Raw genomic sequence first — 22643 nt, 5'->3', positions numbered from 1 at the left:
ACAACCACGCATCCACCCAATCAGAAGACAGCCACGCCTCCACTCAATCAGAAGACAACCACGCCTCCACCCAATCGGAGGACACCCCCACCCAATCAGAAAGCAGCCACGCCTCCACCCAGTCAGAACACAGCCCCACCGGCAGTTGGAAGGAAAGGAACAGCCAGACCACGCATTGCTCCTGGAAGCAGCAGGAGGAACACTCCGGCCTGATGATGACGGATGGGATTTCGTCGAAACGTCGCCACAACTTTCTGAAGATGAAAGGAACGCGGGAAGAAACCCGAGACTCTAGATCTACACATACAGACACCCGCGAGAATCTACGAAAACATATATATATATATATATATATACACACACACACACACGTTGCACCTGCTGTTTAGATATAAGGAAGGAAACTTTACCTAATTTGAAAGTGGTTTCAGAAACCTTGAAGCGATGAAATACTTTTCTAAGGAATTACGCTGACAGCCTCTATGCGAGACACAGAAGGCTAGCTGATGGATCTACGGCAGTCCTTTTTTGTGCTCAGTAAAAGCAGGTGTTTTTTTAAAAAAACATTTTTTCCCTAATCTATCCTAAATGTGTGTTTTATTTCTACTGTTAAATTAATTGTAATTTGTAAAGCCAAACTAATTTAATTAAAAAAAAGGACAAAAAATGCTCACGGTGCATGAAACTTTCAAATTCATGAAATCCACCTTTTCATTTGAGTGTTCTGTTTTACTCAAGTTTTTAATCCTTCCATTCTGTCTTGGCTCTTCTAAGCCAGCATCCTAATGGCGAAGGTAAGGAGCAGTTTAAGTAAAGAATAAAGCCAGAAACTGCCTGGTTTATCTATATACTGAACTACCAACAGAAAGGCCAGTATGATCAAATATAAGGAGACATCGGGATACTATTGAAACATTATGGATTTCCAGCCAAGATATGCTAACTTTTTATTTAAAATATACAGATTTACTTATCTAAAGGACTAAATGAAACACTGGTTCATCCTTCAGAACACAGTCTACTGCAGAGTTCCCCAACCTTTTGGGCACCATGGAGAAAGGTCTTTCTGTGGACCGCAGGGTGCGTAGTTGTGTGTGCTGCCTGCATCCCACTGATGGGACTTTGCTGGTTTGTGCAGACCGGTTGCTGGCATGCCGCGGCTCGGTACTTGGTCCAGGGACCGGGGGTTGAAGACCCCAGGTCTACTGAGTGCCCAGAAGAACGGCCATGTGTGAAATGATTTATTTGACTAGGAGAAGCCTTTGTATTAATTCTGCATTTTCCACTTTGATTCATCTTGGATTAAATGCAAGGCATCTCAGTAACCAAATGCCACTTTCTGCAACGTCGTCAACTGTTCCAATGGTGTAAAAGACAAAAACGATCTGCTTTACCATGAAAAAATTCACTCTTTATTTTCAAAAACCCAAATTAAACGTATGCTTCTCTACTAACAGAACAAGATTAAGAGCAACATCTTTTAAGACCCAGAAAAATAATTAGATTTAGAGCAATCTATTTCTGGCGTTAACATAAAGCAAGTAGGGAAAACTTAACACATGCCTACTCTGCAGGGGCAGCTTCCGTGTTTTCCTGTTCGGAGGCGGGTTCACCGCTACCAATTTCTTTTCCTTCTTTGCTCTTTTTTGATTTTTTATGTTTATGCCTCCTGTGGCTCTCTCCCTCTTCGCTATCATGGCGACGTCTGCTGTTACTAGGGATAGAAAGAGGGGTGGGGAAAAAAAAAAGGAACAAAGGTTTAATGGAGCTTCAGACTGAAGTGCCATCACAGCCTGTTTCTCAAGCTCTTCGTGTCATAAAGCTAATTATTTAGTCTATCCAATGATGTCATCTAATGAGTCTCCCTCCTCGTCAAATCGAAGCGAGAAAGGGACTCAAGAAAAAGTCTTGATATGAAGCTTCTCTGGGATTTTCCTCTGCAGTTGTTTCATTTCGAGCAGAAACCGGCACCGCCTTTTGACGCCAATAACTATACTTAAAATTAAACCCACGTCAGCGGTGAAGAAGCCAGGATTCTTCTACAAATCGAGAAGTCACAACTTTCACGGGATTCCCATTCACCAAGGTTAGACCTAAAACTGTTTTCCGGTCACGTTCTTGAGAAATTCTTGGCATTTGTATTTTTCCATTTTTAACTCTCAAACTGACAGGTTAAAGTCCTCGACTCACAAGAGTTCATTTAGTGGCCATTTGAAGTTACCACAGCAGCGGGGGAGGAAAAAAAAAGTGTCTCGTGGCTGTTTTTCAAGCTTGATCACCATTGCAGCATCCCCATGTGGTCACGCGACAAAAATTCAGACCGTCGGCGGCTGACTCCTACTTATGACGGAGGCAGTGTCCCAGGCGGTTTTGCAACCTTCTGACAAGCGTAATCGATGAGGAAGCCAGATTCACTTAACTGGGTTACTGACTTAAACAACTGCAGTGATTCACTTAGCAACTGTGTCAGGAAAGCTTGTAAAATGGGGCAAAAATTCACTTAGCTGTCTTGCTTAGCAACGGGAAATTTTGTTTTCCTGTACATGTGATCGTAAGTCAAGGGCTACCTGCATTATCCAAGGCAGGTAAGCAAGTGGCAATGTTTCCCTTGACAAATAAGCAAAGGACATTAATAAAGTCTGCTGCTCTATTGGTCCGCCTCTCCACAGTCAAGGTAAAGGATTGGGCCCCGATTTTGAAATGAACGACCAATGGATGCTGTTACAAAGAGCGACTCTCCCCCAAAGGACAGTGGGTCCCATCGCTGCCCAGGGATTCTGCCTGCTCTAACAACAGCCCACCGAGACAAACGAGCTGAACCTTTCGTTAAAAGGTTCACACGATCAGACTAAAACAGGTTCTGATTCTATCACCTGTAGTCAAATCTCTGATCAGATAAAAAACATTTTATTGCTGTGGACTTCCATTTTTCCCTAGGGGGAAAAAAAGTGTGTGTGTGTGTGGGAGGGGGGGAGATATTATTATTATTATTATTATTATTATTATTATTATTATTATTATTATTATTAATTTAATTTTTATACCGCCCTTCTCCCGAAGGTCTCAGGGCGGTGTACAGGGCAATACAATAAAATACAATATATAAAAATTAAAAGAAATATTAAATACAGTAGCCCAATTAAATAAATTAATACAAAATGTTAAAATACTCCTAAACCCATCAGACCAGGCCGGCTTGTTCAAATAAATATGTTTTTAGGTCACGTCGGAAGGAGCGAAGGTCGGGAGCCATCCGGAGCTCCACCAGTAAACGGTTCCAAAGGTCTGGCGCGCCCACAGAGAACGCCCTCCCCCTGGGGGCCGCCAGTCGACACTCTTTGACTGACGGCACCCTATAGCAGGCTTATATACCGCTTTACAGCCCTCTCGAAGCAGTTTACAGAGTCAGCATTATTGCCCTCAACAATCTGGGTCCTCGTTTTACTGACTTCGGAAGGATGGACGGCCGAGTCAACCTTGAGCCAGTCAGGATCGAACTCCTGGAGTGAGCAGAGAGCTAGCCTACGATGCCGCACCCTAATGAGCCTTGGTGGAGCAGTGGGCTAATGCCTCCTTAAGTAACACCAGCTGCCTGCAATTAGTGTAGGTTCGAGTCCCACCAGGCTCAAGGTTGACTCAGCCTTCCATCCTTCCGAGGTAGGTAAAATGAGGACCCAGATTGTTGGGGGCAATAAGCTGACTTTGTAATAATGCCGCTGGTGTGTGTGTGAAAGCCCTAATAAGCAGGCATATACATAGAATGAAGGCTACTGCTAAGCTTGTAAGCCGCCCTGAGTCTTCGGAGAAGGGCGGGATATAAATGGAATTAAAATTAAAAAAAATAAAATAACCATTGCGCCATGGCTCCAGGATAGCCAATATTTTTATTTTAGGCACCACCCATAAAAAAAAAGATTTGATAGCTTGGTAAGCAACTGACCTCCGTGAAGATTTGTGTCTCGTCTCTTCTTTCTCTCGGTGTCTCCTTTCTCGGTGCCGCTCTTCTTTCTCTCGACTTGTCCTATGTCGTTCGTAGCCCCTCTCTGCATATTCTCTGTATCTGTACCTCTGTTCTTCGTCACTAAGGAAGGGGGAAAAAAAACATTCCTCCAGTGCACATCAAACTAAAGCTAGCAACCCTTGGCTTCTCCCGTATACACCCGAAGCACAGAGATTATTGTTGGGAATCTACTGTCTGCTTTCTATTTTCCACAAAGAGTAATTCCGAAAGGCTGATTCAGGCAGGAACGCGCCACGCACGGAAACAACATGAGGTTATCAGTTCACAGCTGGCGCTACCTTTTACTAAAATGCACAAAACATTTGGGTGTTTTGGCCTTCGGAAGGAGAAGCAAAAGAAAAGCCTCCTGGCTTTTTCAAGACATGGCACTCTCCCAAAGTTAAAGCTGGGGCAGACACCAGAAAGTGAGCCTTGGGCTTGTCTGGGTTCAAAAGGTAGGGAGAAACAGTGGGATAGATGGATGGATGGATAAGATAGATAGATAGATAGATAGATAGATAGATAGATAGATAGATAGATAGATAGATGATAGATAGATAGATAGATAGATAGATAGATAGATAGATAGATAGATAGATGGGTGGGTGGGTGGGTGGATGGGTACGTAAGTAGGTAGATAAATGGAAGGATAGATAGCAGAGAAGATGATGATGATGATAGATACATAGACAGACAGACAAGATAGACAGACAGACAGACAGACAGACAGATAGATAGATAGATAAGATAGATAGACAGACAGATAGATAGAAAGGCAGGCAGGCAGGCAGGCAGGCAGAAGAAAATCCCAAGATGCAGGTTATTCTCAATAACTGGAAAAAGGTAGACCACAATACAGCTGTTAGACCCGCCAGCGCTTGGCTCCATTTGTTGGGAATGGTATATTTTTTATTAAAAGTCAGATGTATTGCAGTACTGCATAACCAGAACTGAGAGTCGTGTGTCAAAATCCCTGAGTCCAACTTTTCCCTTCCTTAACTGCCTCCCATCGCTGATACCAACCCCTCCCTCTCTCTCCCTTGACCCATCAGGTTCCGGCAAGATGTTTTCAGCGCGGTCACTTCAAGCCTAGGCTGGTATGCAGCTCCATTCCTTTCCCAGCTGGGTGACCTTGAAGCAGCTTCTTGGGGAAATACAGCCATTACTTTCAATTTCCCCCGAGCATTCCCCCTCCCATCCACCCTCCCCAGAGGTCATGGCAGACTGTCACCGCATGGTTACGAGGCACACAAGCAAGCATAAGGTGGCAGTTGACATCAGTGATGGCAAACCGCTTCAGTAGCCCTACCGATAAAATTATACCACGACTCCACAAAGTTTCCCCTTTTACCAGAGCATAGTCAGTACCTGCTTACCGTGCGTGTTACTCACAGAGGTACAAAATTATACTGTTTTTTAAATCTTAGACCCAATTTCATAAGGCACTGAAAAATTTATTAAAAGACTCGTAATTTTTGTTCCAGGATATCACGCCTGAATGATCTGTGACTCTTAAGCTTCCCATTTTCTCTTTATTTATTCCACAGATGATGCTTTTACTAAACTAAGCGCTCTCTGGCTCTTCCCACTGTCATAAGACAGCGGTTTTGCTACAGATGTCAGATAATTTAGTCGGATTTTTTTAAAAAATGTCCTTCTCCCTCCTTTTTGGTGAAGTCTGCAAGCAACACAGAACGTTCCCTAGGCCTGGAAGTCATTAAGGATCATTTCGGCACCCTTGAATGACCAGATCGTTTTTGTGCTTTCAATCAAGGTGCCCAAGAAACAGATGTTAAATTGATCTTAATGCCTGAGACACTGACCCTGTAATTTTTAACACAAAACATAACAAGTGGAGAACATTAGCACTAAGCCTCTGTAAGAACAAACATTTTGGTAATATATTTTAAACCCCAACGCTTCATGCGCGCAGCACTTTTGAAACTGAAAAGGAAGAATTATTTAAAACAGCACAGATCTCCTTACAAATGGGTAAAAAAAAAATTGGTCTCGGTATGAGAATTTTGAAGAGGCGATTCCACTCCTTTCTGTGACTTCATAAAATTCTACCATCTTAGTTGTGAGTCTCGTATGTAGTATTTATTTTTTTGCACTTCTGGTTTGAATTTGAATTAGCTGGCTAGGCTTTCAGAGAGAAAAGAAAAACAAAGGCCGATCTGTGTCCCCTAAGAATAGACAGCTGCATGTGAATTTTGACATACATTTTTTAAGCAGGCCCTGAACTCTCACCGCAAAAACCTCGGATTTGGTCCCGATACCCACCTATTGAACACACTTGCAGTTGGACTGTGATCCCGCTCCCGCTCTCTATCTCGGGTCCGCTCCCGCTCCCTGTCACGATCTCGATCCCGTTCTCGGTCTCGATCTCTTTCACGCTCCCTGTCTTTATCTCTTCTGGAATAATAATCCCACTGTTTGCTTGTGTCCATGAGGCTAGTCCATGACGGGGCGGAACCTGCAAGGTGCGGAAAGGTGACTAAAGAAAAAAATTCCAGTATTAGAAAACAAAAAAAGCGTGAAACATTTGAAAAGCGTAAAATGAAATCGCACTGGGATTATTCCCTATTTATAAAAGGGAAGCCCTAGGACAGGGGTAGGCCACCTTGGCTCTTTTATGACTCGTGGACTTCAACTCCCAGAATTCCTGAGCCAGCATGGCTAAGCATGGAAACCTCTCCCTTTCCCCTCAGCATGGCTGGCTCAGGAATTCTGGGAGTTGAAGTCCACCAGTCATAAAAGGGCTAAGTTTGAAGACCCCTGTTTTTGACTATACCCTGGGACAGGGTTAGGCAACCTTGGCTCTATTTATAACTCGTGGACTTCAACTCCCAGAATTCCTGAGCCAGCATGGCTCAGCTTGGAAACCTCTCCCTTTCCCCTCAGCATGGCTGGCTCAGGAATTCTGGGAGTTGAAGTCCACGAGTCATAAAAGAGCCAAGGTGGCCTACCCCTGCTCTAGGACGTACAGTTAACTGTAAAACCCACCTTGAACGATGGGACTGAATAAAGCTTATAAATTAATTGCTTCCCCTGCCCAGTCGTGAGTTCCACATCCAGTAGCTATTTCAAAAGTACTGCCAACGCATCGCTTTCCTTATTTTATGGTATTGTATTTAAAAGTCACGTTTGTGTTCTTACACGTAAGTGTAAGCTGCACTTATTGACTATCTTTTAAAATGTTTTTCCTGACCTCCCAGATATCTGCAAAATGTTCCAAGTTTGGCAGGTATGTTTAAAATGTTCCGAACACTTTATATTATGGAGTTTCAACTTAAGCCCAGGATAAAATTTGGGTGGGGAGGGCCTTATTTCATCTTGTTTTGAGTATTCTGACATCTGTAAATTTAGCATTTGTTGGTCAGGCTTGAAGACAGAGAATACCAAAGCTCGTAAATCGCCAGTGTTACTGGAACTGGCTGATGGGAGACGCTGTGCAAGGATGAGAAAGGTTCAAATTAGGAACACATTTAAAGAGACAGACATTTTGAAAATAAGGCAACTGTTGCCTGCCTGGAAAGCAAATTTACTGCTTTTTTTTTTTAAATGGCATGGAGTAGTTGTAACTCGCAGATTGCAATGTAACAGCCCTTTTCACTGGGTTCCCTAAGTGAGAAGCACAGCCTACTCCAGCCACTAAATATAATAGCAAAAGAGTGCATTTCGAGCAAAGCTGAAGCAAAGGATTCAAGTGGTGTTAGTTTTATAGTTGCTTGGGGCCTGTTTTGAAGGGAAATATTGCTTTTCTTTTTCGTGACCAAACACAGCTTTGAGGCAGACAGCAGTACAGAGGCACCAAAAACGATGTTCAACTGTTTCTTCTGTCATTGAAAAGCCTTCATTTAAAAAAAAAATGAAAATATTCCTTGACAATTTTTAATGAAGTAACAGCAGCTACTCAACACAAATGATATCCTCCCCCCCAAAAAAAACAGATAGTTATTTTGATTTCTCCCTGAGCCCTGGAGAAGAAACTTGATTTGTTTGTTTCTTTTTCACTTGCCAGAACAGACTTTGTTCAAAATATTCCAAGTTCTTTTGCTCTCAGCTTGGGATTAAAAGAGTTTTTCATTCAGTACTCACCCAAACCAATTTACTAGGCACTGAGCACTTAAAACCAAACCAACACACTAATATAGTGAGGTTCCTAGTCTCTAGGTCCTGAAAATGCATAAATATGTGGAAAAGGGTTACGTCACACATCACATTTGTTCATTTTGGCCTTATAGAGATAGTCTTTTATTTACAACTGTTCATTTAGCAACAGTTTGAAGCGATGATGGACAAAGTGACTTTACAACCTGTCCTTAAAGTTATGACCACAGCACAGACACACACACACACCCCCCCCCACCGTCACGTTATTCTGGTGCCTGCCAAGTGGTTTGCATTTATGATGGCTGCAATGCCTTGCTGTCATTTGATCACAGTTTGTGACATTCCCAGCTGGCTTCCAAACAAGCAAAGTCAATTCAGGAAGCCAGATTGTCTTAATGACCACACGATTCATATAACGACTATACTAAGAATGGTTATAAAATTGGCCTGGTCATATGATGCGTCATTTTACGACCACACCGATTTATGTCAGAAATTCCTGTCCCGATTCTTGGTTATAAATTGAAGACAAAATAATTCCTATTGTCAGGAGTTTGTGCTGACACATCCATTGCTGAAAAAAAAGACAAAATGTATCCAAAGAAGGATACAGAAAATTCTTTCTAGGTGCACAGGGGCATTTCTGAATGCTGCCCGATGCTCTAAACTGCTGCAGATCCCTGCTTAAAACGTTGGTCACTCAGAAATTATTTGCTTTACAAAGGTTTTCAAACAATGGACTGAAGTTATACCAAATACTACATCATTTTTTACAGCATCGCCATTTATTCGGAAGCAAATCCCAGTCTTGCAATCTAAAATGGAAACCAATAAACCAATAAACCAGGGAGCAGGGGGTTGGACTAGATGACCTCCGAGGTCCCTTCCAACTTGTTATTGTTATTATTATTATTATTATAAACCGTACTTCCAAAAGGCCTGATTCTGAGGCATCCAGAATTTGTGTATAATAAAGGCATTTGGATTTTTTTTTTTTTACTATTTCATTTTAGCAGTCACGCTCATAAAAATGCACACAGGTAATCGCCCTGAACAATGTGTTTAGGACAAAACCATTAATTAAAAGGTTAGTAGTAGAAAGTGAGCAGGACAAGAACAACCAGTTATTTCTCCTTTCTGAAGGAGGGGGGAATTTCCGAGCAACAGGAATTTTTTAATCCTTCCTTCAATTAGAAGCATAAATTTCCACTATCACCAAACAGGGTTTCTATACCAGGAATGTGGGGAGATTCACAAATACTACACTTAGAATGAAATCGCAATGCCCTAGAACAGGGGTAGGCAACCTCGGGTCTTTTATGACTCATGGACTTCAACTCCCAGAATTCCTGAGCCAGCTTGGCTGGCTCAGGAATTCTGGGAGTTGAAGTCCATGAGTCATAAAAGAGCCGAGGTTGCCTACCCCTGCCCTAGAAGAACGGTGTTCAGTTAAAAATTAATTAATTAAGAAGGGGGGGGGGAAATCTACATTAGAGCTCTGAATGGGAATAACATTCAACTTGAAACGTGTTATGAAAAGGCATCAAGCGATTTCCCTGTAAGAACAAAACTTAAAAAAAAATTAGAGGTGATGTATAAAATAAGAAGCCAAGAAATTAAAAGATGCTTGCTCCTGGGGAGGAAAGCCATGGCAAATCTAGACAGCACGCTAAAAAGCAGAGACATCAGCCTGTCAACAAAAGTGTGTATAGTCAAGGCTATGGTCTTCCCAGTTGCAATGTATGGCTGTGAAAGCTGGACCATAAGAAAGGCTGAGCGCCAAAGAATTGAGGCCTTTGAACTATGGTGCTGGAGAAGACTCCTGCGAGTCCCTTGGACTGCAAGGCGATCAAACCGGTCAGTCCTAGAGGAGATCAACCCTGACTGCTCTTTGGAAGGCCAGATCCTGAAGTTGAGACTCAAATCCTTTGGCCACCTAATGAGAAGGAAGGACTCACTGGAGAAGAGCCTAATGGTGTGAAAGATGGAGGGCAAGAGAAGAAGGGGACGAGAGAGAATGAGGTGGCTGGATGGAGTCACTGAAGCAGTAGGTGTGAGCTTAAATGGACTCCAGAAGATGGTAGAGGACAGGAAGGCCTGGAGGAATGTTGTCCATGGGGTTGCGATGGGTCGGACACGACTTCGCAGCTAACAACAACATAAAACAAGAATGCCAAGAACACTTTATTTTTACCTCAGCCTTACCACTATTAACCACAAAAGGGGGGGGGAACTGGAGAATAAAGCGTGTTTTTTTTTCAAAAAGCCGATTCCGAGAGAAGTTTAAGGAAAGGTATTATTATTGTGTTACTCGGAATATATTCAGCTTCTTCTATTATTCAAAAGGCATCACAGAACCCGGGGTTGGAAGGGACCTTTGAGGTCTCCTAGTCCAACTCCCGTGCTCAAGGCTGGAGGCCTAATCCTATCCCAGTCGAATGGTTGTTTGTTAATCTTCAGCAACCGAGCACCCATAATTCTGGAAGGCAAGCTGTTCCAGTGACTTATTGTTCTGACTGCCAGAACATTTCTCCTTACATCTAAGCTGGATCTCCCGTCAACGGGCTTCCATCCATCGCTTCTTGTCCTGCCCTCAGGTGGCTTTGGAGAACAGGTTGACCTCTTTTTCTCAAGTACTGGAAGACAATTTTCATATCTGCCCCAATCCTTATCTTCTGTGGTCTAGAGAAGGGGGGGATTGGTGGGGGTTTTTATTATCATTTTATTGGGGTTTTATTAATGTATTTATTGTTTTTATGGGCATGTATTTAATTATTTTTTAATTTTTGTAACTTTGTGTTTTATTCTTGCCCTGTACACCGCCCTGAGTCCTTCGGGAGAAGGGCGGTATAGAAATATTAATAAATTAAAATTAAATTAAATTAAATACTTAGAACTCTAAGCATCTAGCGGTCAAATATGACTGCAGATCTTTGTACTAAATGGTATCGAATCAAGACTGCTCAAGGTTAGGTTTCTGAATGCTTCCGACAACAATCCGAAAGCAAAATAGAATAGCAAAATAATATTTTTTTTTCAAATGTGGATAGGCTCATGAGTCTTTTAAGATACGCAAATCCTGCGTGTCTTCTTGCGCTACGATGATACCGGTTCTGTTTTGTTTTGTTGTTCCATGTAACGGCCATCGTCGTTCACTGAAAAATAGAAAACCTAAAGGCCAGAGGCAAGATGTGCCCATATTCTCCTGGCCTTTTGAAAATATCTGAATACCTAAAGACCTAACTTGACTGATTAATGCCCTGAATGCTCTCCCCTGCCTTTTAATTACCTTTTTAATATTGAAATTTACTATCATTGCGGGTCTATTTTAATTTTTTTTACATTCACTTTTTGTTTTGAACATGCTATCTGTCCATCACCCACAGTCCTTCTGTGAAGATGAGTAGCTATTAGATTTGATAATTAATTTCAGAAAAAAAAATATTGGTAATTGTTATACAGCATGCTACACGTATACTGGCAGTCCTCAACTTATAACCATTTGTGTAACAACGAGCCAGAATTATGACAAGCCTTGGAAAGGGTACTTGGCAACCTGCTGCACACTTCTGCTTGTCTCAAAACGTTGCATTCCCCCCCCCCACACAAACACACACAGACATGTGATTGTGATCTGGGTGCTTGGCAACCTGTTTCCATTTATGACCAGTTGTCAAGCCTGCCACAATCTTATTGTCGCCATTGCTGCCTTCTCGGCCAGCTTCCTCAAAATGTCAGGACTGAACGACCTACAACATTGCTTAATGTCCATAACTGGAAGCACCGGGATTACAGTTGTTGAGAAAAGCATCTTATTTAACTACCACTTTGCTCAACAACTGAGATTCGGTACTAAGGATGGACATAAGTCGAGGACTACCTGTATTGTCAGATAACTGACTCTCCCCACGGCCCCCCTCACAATATGGCAGGAGACTGGTGCCTGCTAATGGATGCTTGACAAGTGAAAGATGCCACACGTAATAAGACAGACTTAGGAAACCAGTTAATATATTAATTAGTGTTCCTGTAGACAATAAGAAATTTTAGATGGGAAAATACAGCTATCCAAGTGACATTTTCAAGCAGTGAACCAAAGACACTTACCACCACCATATGGAAATGCACGAGCTGAGCGGCTATCGTAACCGGAGGAATGTCCACTGTTGGGAAATAAATATAAATCAACCCTCTTTTATATTTAGGTTCAAATTAACCAGTTTCTATTGCATTGCAGGTCCAGTTACTGAAGTGTTCGTTTGCAAGCCTAGAAAATGACTAATCTTCAACATGCTGTGTTAAACCAGTACGGGTTGCCACTGTTAATTGGACGACAGTGCTGTGAACATTACTATGCCTTCAGCTCTGAAGGAATAAATTAAGGCAACTAGCTACCTGATCCATCTTTGCATGTATAAATTATCAATGTCTTCTATGCTCCCTGTTGTTTATCTTCACAAAAGGGGTGAGGGGTCGGAAGTAAATCTGTTTGGGTCCTTCATGCCCAGCCTCGTTCTTATTTTTGCACCTCTCTACACAGGAAGCCTGACGAAACTACACGTTAAGGCAAGCAACAGACCCAATTCTCTGCTTTCTGTTCATACTATAACCTGGACGTATTCACCTTTGACCTATCAGCCCCAATATTCCTACAAATACGACTGTCCCGCATCGTTCATATCCCGTCTTGCCTTCTTACAGATCAGACTGGGGCAGCCAGCTATACTAGGAAGGCATCAACAAAAAAAAAATGGTTATCTACACGGAAGCGAACATGGAGAAAAACAGCCCTCCAGCCACTGAATCTTGCCCCTGATATCATTCACCCAGTTGGTGAGGTGAAACAGATCTAGTTCTGTGGCCAAATCTGATCCTCCCACTGCTAAAACAAGAGAAAAGCTTTGATTCAGATCACAATTAATATATGTAGTTTGGGTTAAAACCTTTACCCTCACTGGTTGGTTTTTTATTTCTTCATTTATTCTAGGAGGTGTTTATCATTAAATTGTATTAAATCACGAATTACATTAAACCAGACAATTAATCATTAATTTTGGGTGCTTGGCAACTGGCCCACATTTACAGCTCTTTTGGGGGGGAGGGTCACAGGACTACAATTTACGACATTTCTGCCGGAATCTGGCATTGACTTCTGGTTTCCAGCAAAAGGCTCTCCTCAGTGTTTTAGCTATGGGTTCACTTTACGACCACTACGTTTGCTCAATGACTACCACGAGCAGGGTCATAAAAGTGATGTGGTCATATGGTAGCTTGATTTATGACTGCCGTGTCTTACGACTGCAATTTTGGAGTCAATTTCAGTGGCAGCTGCACGACAGAATCCAGAGACTTCCACAAGAACATTACAAAAAGCCCCCCAAAAACATCTAGCGCCCAGGTTATATTTCCTTGAATCAGAAATTTACGACAATTAAAAAACATATTATATATATGGCAGATTATTGCTATTTTGTTTAGTCCTGTCCCAAGCTTTTTTTAACTAATAAGAAGGAAGCCAAAGGCGTAAGAGTTGCTCAACTAATATCTAATTTCAGACTTCAAATCTTATTTGCTGTCCCCAATAGTTTTATCTGTACTGTCCATATCCCTCTCGTCTCTGCAACTTTTCCAAGTAGCCCTGATCCTTGTTCTGCCTACCCCAAAGGGGCTGCTGAAACCAACAAACCTATAAAGCAGGCTTCTATTCAGTTCCAGGGAATCAAAACGGTAAATAAATAAATAAATAAATAAATAAATATTAAACAGTATTTTTATTCAAATTCACATCACAGCAAGTCTTAACAATAAACAAAGTCCTTGTGACGTCAGATTACAAACTAAAATTTACCTTTCTATAGTTGGTATAAGGGAAGGCGGTGGTCCTCCAGGTGGGGGAGGAAAGCCTGAAATATTTAATTAAAAAGGTTGGTTTACATTGAAGACGAATTCAAAAATTAGGTTAGTGCAATTAGTGGTGTCCCGGCAATAAACCAACGCAGCAACTTTTAGTAAAACTTTGTAGCAAACAAGTGATAGAATAATGCCGAAATAAACCAGCCTGCTTGGTTTACTATTTTTTTTAAAAAATTCTGCACACTTAATATATATTCTAAGGTTCTTCTTCTAATTCTTCAACTATTTTTTGAGCAAGCTGGTAACTCAAATCAGTATTAATGAGATCCTCCACAGAAAGCTGAGTGCATTTTTTTTTTTAAAAAGTGGGATATACCCCGATGGTCCCTATAACCAAGAAGGAATTCACAAGTTAAGTTTCATGCTACTTTTAAAATAAATAAATATACCTGGCGGTGGCACAGTTATTGGTATACCTAAAACAAAAAAGATGTACCCAGTCATTTCAGCAATGAGTTTATATTGTCTCATTCCCATATTGCGGCTCCCATATTGGCACTATACGGCATCCATGCCAGCAGCATGTCATTAAGGAACCAATAGGAATTGGCGGTGACTTAATTTCTATCACCAATCCGTATTGGTTTCAGCCCAGACAGGTTCTCTGTGTCAATCTGCACAAACAGCAGAACCTGATCCATTTGTGGCCATGTCCATGCAAATAAATGAACAAATAAAAAAAAAAACTCTACCGCATGCACCCACGATAAAATCTCTGCCCAACAAATGCACTGGTACCGTTTCCACATTTAAATCTGTTGAGCAAAGAGTAGATGATGACATTATCTAAATCATGAAGACAACAATACAATTTAGAGAGTTTTCCGATTATATTTCAAAAACCTTTCAATATATATATGTATTGTTAAACTCCAGGGACCGTACCATCTAGAATAGGAAGTTACGTTACTCATAATAAACATCTTATAAAAGGGTAAGTCTTAAAAATATTAATTTAAAATAACATCTTAATTGTTCTCTTTTTTTTGTAAGAATACACAATGGAAAAAAAAACCCACCTGTGCCTTTATATCCTCAATGTTAATAGACAAGACAGCAAGTTCAAAATGTAAAATGACAGGTTAATGTTAACTGGGCCATACGGTTCTCATTAAAAGAGATTTAAAAAACAAGAGAATAGTCCTCCTAGTGACACATCATACCAATCAGGGCTGTTTGATAAAACTAATTTTAGCAACGATGAAATGCCTGATTCCCTGGCTATTTATTTTGAGAGAACGGGAATTAGACCAGTTGACCACATTCATATTATAAAATGTCGTAGGAACAAGTACATAACACAGTTAATTCTGTTGATTACATTGCTTTGTCCACTTTGTTCATAAATCCTAAAAAATGTAACTCAGTTTTTCTACCATTCAGTACTATTCTCGGTAATATTTAGTCAGCTTTTTAGGTTTGTATTTTTAAACAACAGAAATTCTTCCGGTCTCCAAAGATGTTTAAATCACAATATAGCTTAAGTGAACACAGAATCAAAGCTTCAAAGAAAACAATATCCCTTTTCAAAGGATCATATTAAGGATGTTTTATATTGGAATCTATGAAAACTTTCCGGGCAGAGGTTCCAGTTAATAATGGCTAACAAAAAACTGACAAGAAACTTTTCTACCCCACAAGAGGAGGAATGGGCAGATTTTAATTTTTGCTTTGCTCTTTGAAGATGAAATGCTGCAAACCTGAAAGAGCCAATGCTACTATCCTCACCCCAATTGTTTCCAAGTGTACGAAACTACAAGCGATTAAAAAAAAAAAGGGAACCCACAAGGCAGGCTCATGTGATAAACGTGCGTCTCCTGTTTCCAGATGTGCTTGATCGATGAATTGACAGCACATGCAGATGTGGCCCAGCGAACGTCAATAAAAATCTGACTTCATGCCTCCCCAAAAACTTTGGAATAGTTTTTCCCCCCCCCCCCTTGTTCCTCACTGTTAGGCATATGGTGTTAGCCTACAATGTTGGGTTGAAAATATATTAACCATAATGCTATGGCTTTAAGATGTTAATTGGCCAATGGGTGTGTAAGTGTTCTCATGGCCATAAGAGGAAGCTAGGAACGTAGCTTCTCTCTCTCTCTCTGAATTCACTGATCTCTACTATTACTGTTTTTGCTCTGCTGTTGGTTTACTACTGTTGTAAACCTGAACTGTGTATTGACCTCTGGACTGGTAAGAAGACTTTGTAGTTTGGATTACTCCTTGGACTGTTGCTACTGTTTATGACCTGGACTGTTTATTTTTGACTGTGCATTTTTGTTCTTACACCACCTCAAAAGTAAACTACTTTTTGTTTTTATAACTCAGTGTATTCTTGTGTGACTTTTACTGCTCTCAGTACCCTTCCTTGTCTGTGCAACTCTTTGGTAGCACAAGGAGACCTCTGCACGACAAATTCCTTAACACTCACTTTTATATCAGGCTTCATCGATCAAATTACAAGCACAGATATACAGGTAGTCCTCAACTTACGACCGCAATGGAGCCCAAAATTTCTGTGGCTAAGTAAAACATTTGTTAAAAGTGAGTTTTGCCCCATTTTATGATTTATTTATTTTTTCTTGCCACAGTTGTTACGTGAATCGCTGTAGTTATTAAGTTAGTAACTCAGTTAAGGGAATCTGGCTTCCCCATTGACTTTGTTTGTCAGAAGGTTGCAAAAGGGGATCACATAACTCTGGGTTACTGCAAGCGTCGTAAAATAGGAACCAGTTGCCAAGCATCTGAATTTTGATCATGTGATGCTGCAACGGCTAAAAGTGTGAAAAACAGTCGTAGTCGCTTTTTTTTCCCAGTGCCACTGAAACTTTGAACGGTCGCTAAGTGAACCGTTGCAAGTTGAGGACTACCTGTAGTTATGCTGAAATCCACTCCACCCCGTCAAATAATGGCTGTTGTTCAAATTCAAAAGATTCCAGTCTAATTATGTGAGAAGCTTGTTATCTGGTCAACTATATCGGTAGAAGACAATTGCTATCATCTAAACAGAAAAGCTACACAGTATGTGAAATTAATTTAGTGAAGTTCATTTCCAAGCGCAGATGCTCTGGATTCTACTTCAGAGCAGTGTGTAGTTTTGCTCCAGGAAGGAGCAAAACTACACATTGTTTAAACGTTTCCTACTATTTTGACAAAAATAAATATAGGTAATATTTTAATTTGTATTTTGGGGGAAAGCAGCATGCAATCATGGGAGGGAAGGAAGAGTACAAGAAATACTGAATGGTCTCAAAGCTATTCTTAGATGCATTAGCGTAATCTTACATTCAAATAAGCAGATTTCCTTGTAATTAAGTTTGCAATCCAAACCTCAGTTGGACACTAACTACAGGTGAAAACGTTCTATGTAAATGTTCACGTTATGAATTCTAGAGAGGTTATTTTACTTCCCAAACCTAACATACACAGCAGCTTATATAATTGTTTATCACGTTATTTTATTTTAAATGAAATAATTATGAATTTTATTTTTTTACTTTTCTCCGCCAGCTCTCAGAAAACTACATTCGACTACGATACGTTACTGTTGCAGCTGTGGTGTGAACTACAAGGAAAGCATGCTATATTTCACTAGTCTACCTTTCAATATGCTATCTGTGTTAACTAAATCTTTCATTAGTCTACCTTTCAATATGCTATCTGTGTTAACTAAATCATCAATATTGATCTGGAGAGCTATGATTTAATTGCTCCTGCCAAAATCAAACAGGCCAGATGATCACAAGAAAGTGGCTCGTTTACAAGAACATTCTCTCTAGAGCAGGGGTGTCAAACTCAATTTCATTGAGGGCCGCATCAGCATTGCGGTTGCCCTCAGGGGGCCGGGTGGGTATGGCCAGGGTGGGCGTGGCCTACTGGGTGGGCGTGGCTAGAGTGCATATGGCCTACTGGGTGGGCATGGCCAGCTCTACATCGTTCGCATCAAGGGTGCCTATGGGGGCCCGGGCAGGAGTGGGACAGATCTGAGGGTCTCTGGCAGAAGGAGGGTCTCTGGGCCAGGGCCAAGGCAGTGGGGGCCGTTCCCTCACTGTTTCCAGGATGGCTTCGCGGGCCGCACGAAACCACTTCGCGGGCCGGATCCGGCCCCCGGGACTTGTGTTTGACATGTCTGCTCTAGAGGGGTCATCTCCTGCCACCTATGTTATGAAATTTCTGGAACCAAGTGAGCATCTTAATTTTCTGGGCACATTCCACCCCATTTTTTTTATTACTAATTTGTCAGTTGCTTACTGCAAGTTCAAATGCTCTGTTTTATGGCTGTTGTTTCTATTGATTATGATCTATTACGCTGCTGTTCCTGTTTTACATTCTACGTAATTCATTTGGGTAGTGAGAAAATAATAGTTGTTGGGAGTGTCTAAAATTGAAGCAAATTACTAATAAAAAGCACTCTGCAAATACCTTCAGCGTGATACCTAACAAGGGCTAAAGTGATTTAAATTAGCCAACAAGTTATGCTGTCATATTTTAAATTTAAGGTGGTAATCAGAAGACAGCTAGTCCAATAACATTATTTGTACTTTATGTTAGTTCCAATTCCACACGAAGCAAATTATATTCCTCCAAAGAGCAGGGACCATTTACTTAGAAGGGACAGCCCAGAAATAATTATGATCTTCTTCAGGAAAACAGGAGAAATGTGAAAACTACTTCGGAAATGAGAAAAACCCTCCTCAAGAGAAACAATTCTTAGAAGCCGTGTAGAATCTTACAGTTCCAAATAAAACTGAATTTTGCTAGAACGCGTCTGATTCTAAACATATACAACACTGTGGTTTCAGGTACGGGTAAGGAGCATGTATTGCGACTGAAACACTGTCCTTTTTCCAACCACACTTTTCTTTTTACCTGGAGGAGGAATTAGAGGAGGAGCAGTACTAACGGATGGAGGCGGTGGAAGGAATGGAGGTGGAGGAAGATGGGTGGGTGGAGCTCCTGGAGGGAAAAACGGAGGCGGCTTGGAAAAACTGTTGTCTACATCACTGCTGGAGCGTTCAGCCAGAACCTATAAATAAAACCAATGTTATATTTGCCTTTGGACAAAAAAAGGAGCAGAAAATATGCTTCCCTCCTTTGGGGGGGGCTTCTAAATCTAACCAGCATTTGCATTTGTCCATTCCTATTCAATGGATTAATCAAGAGCTTGGGGAAGGGAGGGGCAAGCAAAGCAATGTTTTGCAATAAACCCTTGAAAGAGACAGCTCAAATTAGTTTATGGCATCTGCCACCAATCAATATATTGCATCAAGAAGCCCCTACATCAGGGGTCTTCAAACCTGGCAACTTTTAAGACTTGTGGACTTCAACTCCCAGAATTCCTCAGCTCTTGGCAACTTTTAAGACTTGTGGACTTCAACTCCCAGAATTCCTTGGCTCTTGGCAACTTTTAAGACTTGTGGACTTCAACTCCCAGAATTCCCCAGCTCTTGGCAACTTTTAAGACTTGTGGACTTCAACTCCCAGAATTCCTCAGCTCTTGGCAACTTTTAAGACTTGTGGACTTCAACTCCCAGAATTCCTCAGCCAGCCAGGGCTGGCTGAGGAATTCTGGGAGTTGAAATCCACAAGTCTTAAAGTGGTCAAGTTTGAAGACACCCCCCCTGCCCTACATCTTTGGGGACGGCAATGAGCACGTGACACGCTTTCATGGATGATTCCTTCACTAGAAGCAGATTCAAAATCTTTCAATCTGAAATTCTCTCCAACTTCTTCTATTCCAGGTGTCTAATGAATACATCCATGGCTTGATCGTGAGTCATATTTAGAGGGGTTTTTTTAATTTTATTTTACATATCAGCTGTAACACATAGTATAATTTCATCTTCTCTACTGATGTAGGATGGAAACAAATTTTTGGATTTGGGGGTGGTAGTGGTGGTGATTTTGTTTTACATTTATTAAAAACAAACCTGAATATTGCTATTCTCATTGGCGCGCCGTCTCCCTTCCACTCGGCTGATTGTGATGGTCTGTCCAATCACATCTATTGTCCCAGATAGTCGTCTGAAAAAAGGAAGCGCAAAACATTGCTTCGTAAAACATGAAACTAAGTGCAATTCTTTTTTTCATAAAAAGATCAGGACAATCAGATACGGTAACAAATAAGGCAAGAATATTGTCATATTTCTAATTGTAGCTAGAATTACTGCTGAAATTGTTCCTCAAGGAGAAATTAGTTACAAGCAGACTTGGTTTGTTTGAAAAACTATTTTAAAATGTCTTTCTTCTTTAGACAGAACTGTTTATAACCCTGACCTCAATAACCAGCCAGCGCAGTGTTGTAGCTACTAATTAAGTAGCTGTGAAATAATACGATGGTTGCAAAATTGCAAGTCCCTTGGACTGCAAGGCAATCAAACCGGTCAGTCCTAGAGGAGATGAACCCTGACTGCTCTTTCGAAGGCCAGATCCTGAAGCTAAAACTCAAATACTTTGGCCACCTAATGAGAAGGAAGGACTCACTGGAGAAGAGCCTAACGCTGGGAAAGATGGAGGGCAATAGAAGAAGGGGACGACAGAGAAGGAGGTGGCTGGATGGAGTCACTGAAGCAGGAGGCGTGAGCCTAAATGGACTCCAGAAGATGGTAGAGGAGAGGAAGGCCTGGAGGAACGTTGTCCATGGGGTCGCAATGGGTCAGACATGACTTCGCAACTAACAACAATCTCTGCCCTGCAGCATTTAGCCTAAGAAGCAAAAGGACTCCAGAACAAATTAGCAGCCACTGGAGACTAGCAGACTATGGCACATCCATATTCACCTGCAATTTTCCTCTCATTAAATATGGCCTCTCAAGCAGAAATCAGCATTTCTTTTGGAAAGCAGAGCCACGTACGACACTTGAAACAGCACTTACAGTGGGGATAAAGGAACTACTAGCAGAGTAAGAATGAAAAAAAATTATAGGATGAATCCTGGGGCAGAAAATAATTTAAACATTGATTGGTACTCATGAGGTTTGCTACCCCTAAGTGAAATAGCAGAGTTCTACGTCTTCATTTTATGGTCGTCGTGCGAAAAAAAACAAAACCTAACCGGCTTTGATGAAATTAACCCAGAAACACTATTATATTTTTTCAATTTCAATACTTTCCAATTCTACAGTGAAGTATACGTATACAAAATACTCTCCGCACAATTCCCAGAATCTACTTGGGCATTGCTACCGTGATTAATCTGTATTTAATGCTTCCAAATCCGCGTTGGGTAAAGCAGGCTATGTACCCAAGTCCAGTCCGATTCCATCTATTGAGGAAAAATACGGCATTATATATATATATATATATATTTTAAAAAAGGTCACGTGCTTTAAATTTTTCTTACCTTAGTTCAGGTGACTCGGACCTCCCATACCGAGCCTGCCACTTCACGTTGCCCGAACTGGTTTTTCTGACTGCAGTGCCCATCTGCGACTGAGAAGAGGCGCTGCTTCTGGTGAGATAAACGTTCTAGGTCTTTCTTTCCTTCTATTTCTACTTTTTTCCTATTATCATTTATTTTCTACCCTCGCTCTCTGACATTAATTGTCCCCCAGCTGCACCTTCCCTTTTAATTCCGGCAGGCAGGATCATTCTAAGGGTGGACCACAGATGCTTTAACAATATGCACTAACTCAGTGGAATCTGCACCTCATATTAACCTAAGTCGGGGGTCTTCAAAGGTGGCCCTTTTGTGACTTGTGGACTTCAACTCCCAGAATTCCTCAGCTAGGCACACGTGCCTAGCTGAGGAATTCTGGGAGTTGAAGTCGACAAGTCACAAAAGGGCCACCTTTGAAGACTCCCGACCTAAGTGAAAACACAAACACACAAACTATTGACTTCTCCAGCAAGATAACGCAATGGAGCTTGGCTTTATCCGGGCGCCGTACAGATGCAGAGAAAGAAGGTTTGCTTTGCTTTGAGTTTTATTTTTCTGTTTTGTTTCAAGAAAAAAAAAACAATTCAGATTCTCTGATTCACCCTTAGCGTCAACACAAGATAGAACCATTCGTAATCACGCTTGAGAAGCCAAAAGTAAAATATATATTTTATATGTATTCCATGGCAAAAGAACTATAACATTGACAGAATCCAGGAATTAAATATAACGCTTTTAAATTGCTGGGCCTGGGCCTAAAATAAAGTTTGTTTGTTTTTTACAATAATGCACTGCTTGATAAATACCAATTTTTCCCCATCTGAAATTTCTACAATCTTTTCATATGAGTAGAAATTGGCATTTCTCCCCCCTACCCCACACACGGGCGCGCGCACGCACACACACACACACACACACACACACACACCAAGAAAAGGACAATATATAAAAAGATGGTCAGTGCTTTCAATATTTGTAATGTAATACAAATACTTGTTTCCCTTACTTATAGGGACACACACACACACACAAATCCCCTTAATCAATCAATATTTATTCGGCCGTAGACCAGCAAGCAGAATACACACGATCAGTTAATATATTTTCTAAAATATCTAAGAGGGATTATCTATGGCGTACTGTGCAGACTATTAAGCAGTATGTGGCTGTGGAAAGAGAAATGAAATCAGATTGATCTGCTAAGAACATTTTAAGATAAAACAGACTACAACAACCAGG

At 41.1% G+C, this 22643-nt stretch overlaps 1 protein-coding gene across 7 annotated transcripts in view; it reads right to left on the bottom strand.

The window, feature by feature from the left end:
• Positions 1-1389: 1389 nt before the first annotated feature.
• Positions 1390-22643, bottom strand: part of FIP1L1 (factor interacting with PAPOLA and CPSF1) — a 37580-nt gene continuing 16326 nt past the window's right edge. For 2 of the 7 annotated variants that reach the window (XM_083367907.1, XM_083367912.1), the window contains 9 exons: positions 21369-21476; positions 19957-20050; positions 18896-19052; positions 14419-14445; positions 13965-14019; positions 12224-12279; positions 6284-6497; positions 3941-4081; positions 1390-1714 (listed from right to left, as the gene is read on the bottom strand). In XM_083367907.1, coding sequence (XP_083224033.1) covers positions 1564-1714; positions 3941-4081; positions 6284-6497; positions 12224-12279; positions 13965-14019; positions 14419-14445; positions 18896-19052; positions 19957-20050; positions 21369-21476 — 1003 coding nt within the window. In that variant the 3' untranslated portion in view covers positions 1390-1563. The remainder of the gene's footprint in view (positions 1715-3940; positions 4082-6283; positions 6498-12223; positions 12280-13964; positions 14020-14418; positions 14446-18895; positions 19053-19956; positions 20051-21368; positions 21477-22643) is intronic. The other 5 variants (XM_083367910.1, XM_083367913.1, XM_083367909.1 and 2 more) reach the window with 4 other exon arrangements.

The sequence above is a fragment of the Vipera ursinii genome, assembly GCF_947247035.1.
Source record: "Vipera ursinii genome assembly, chromosome: 7".
NCBI lineage: Eukaryota > Metazoa > Chordata > Lepidosauria > Squamata > Viperidae > Vipera > Vipera ursinii.
Note: the sequence above shows the minus strand (reverse complement) of the source record. Positions and strands in the feature narration are given on the sequence as shown.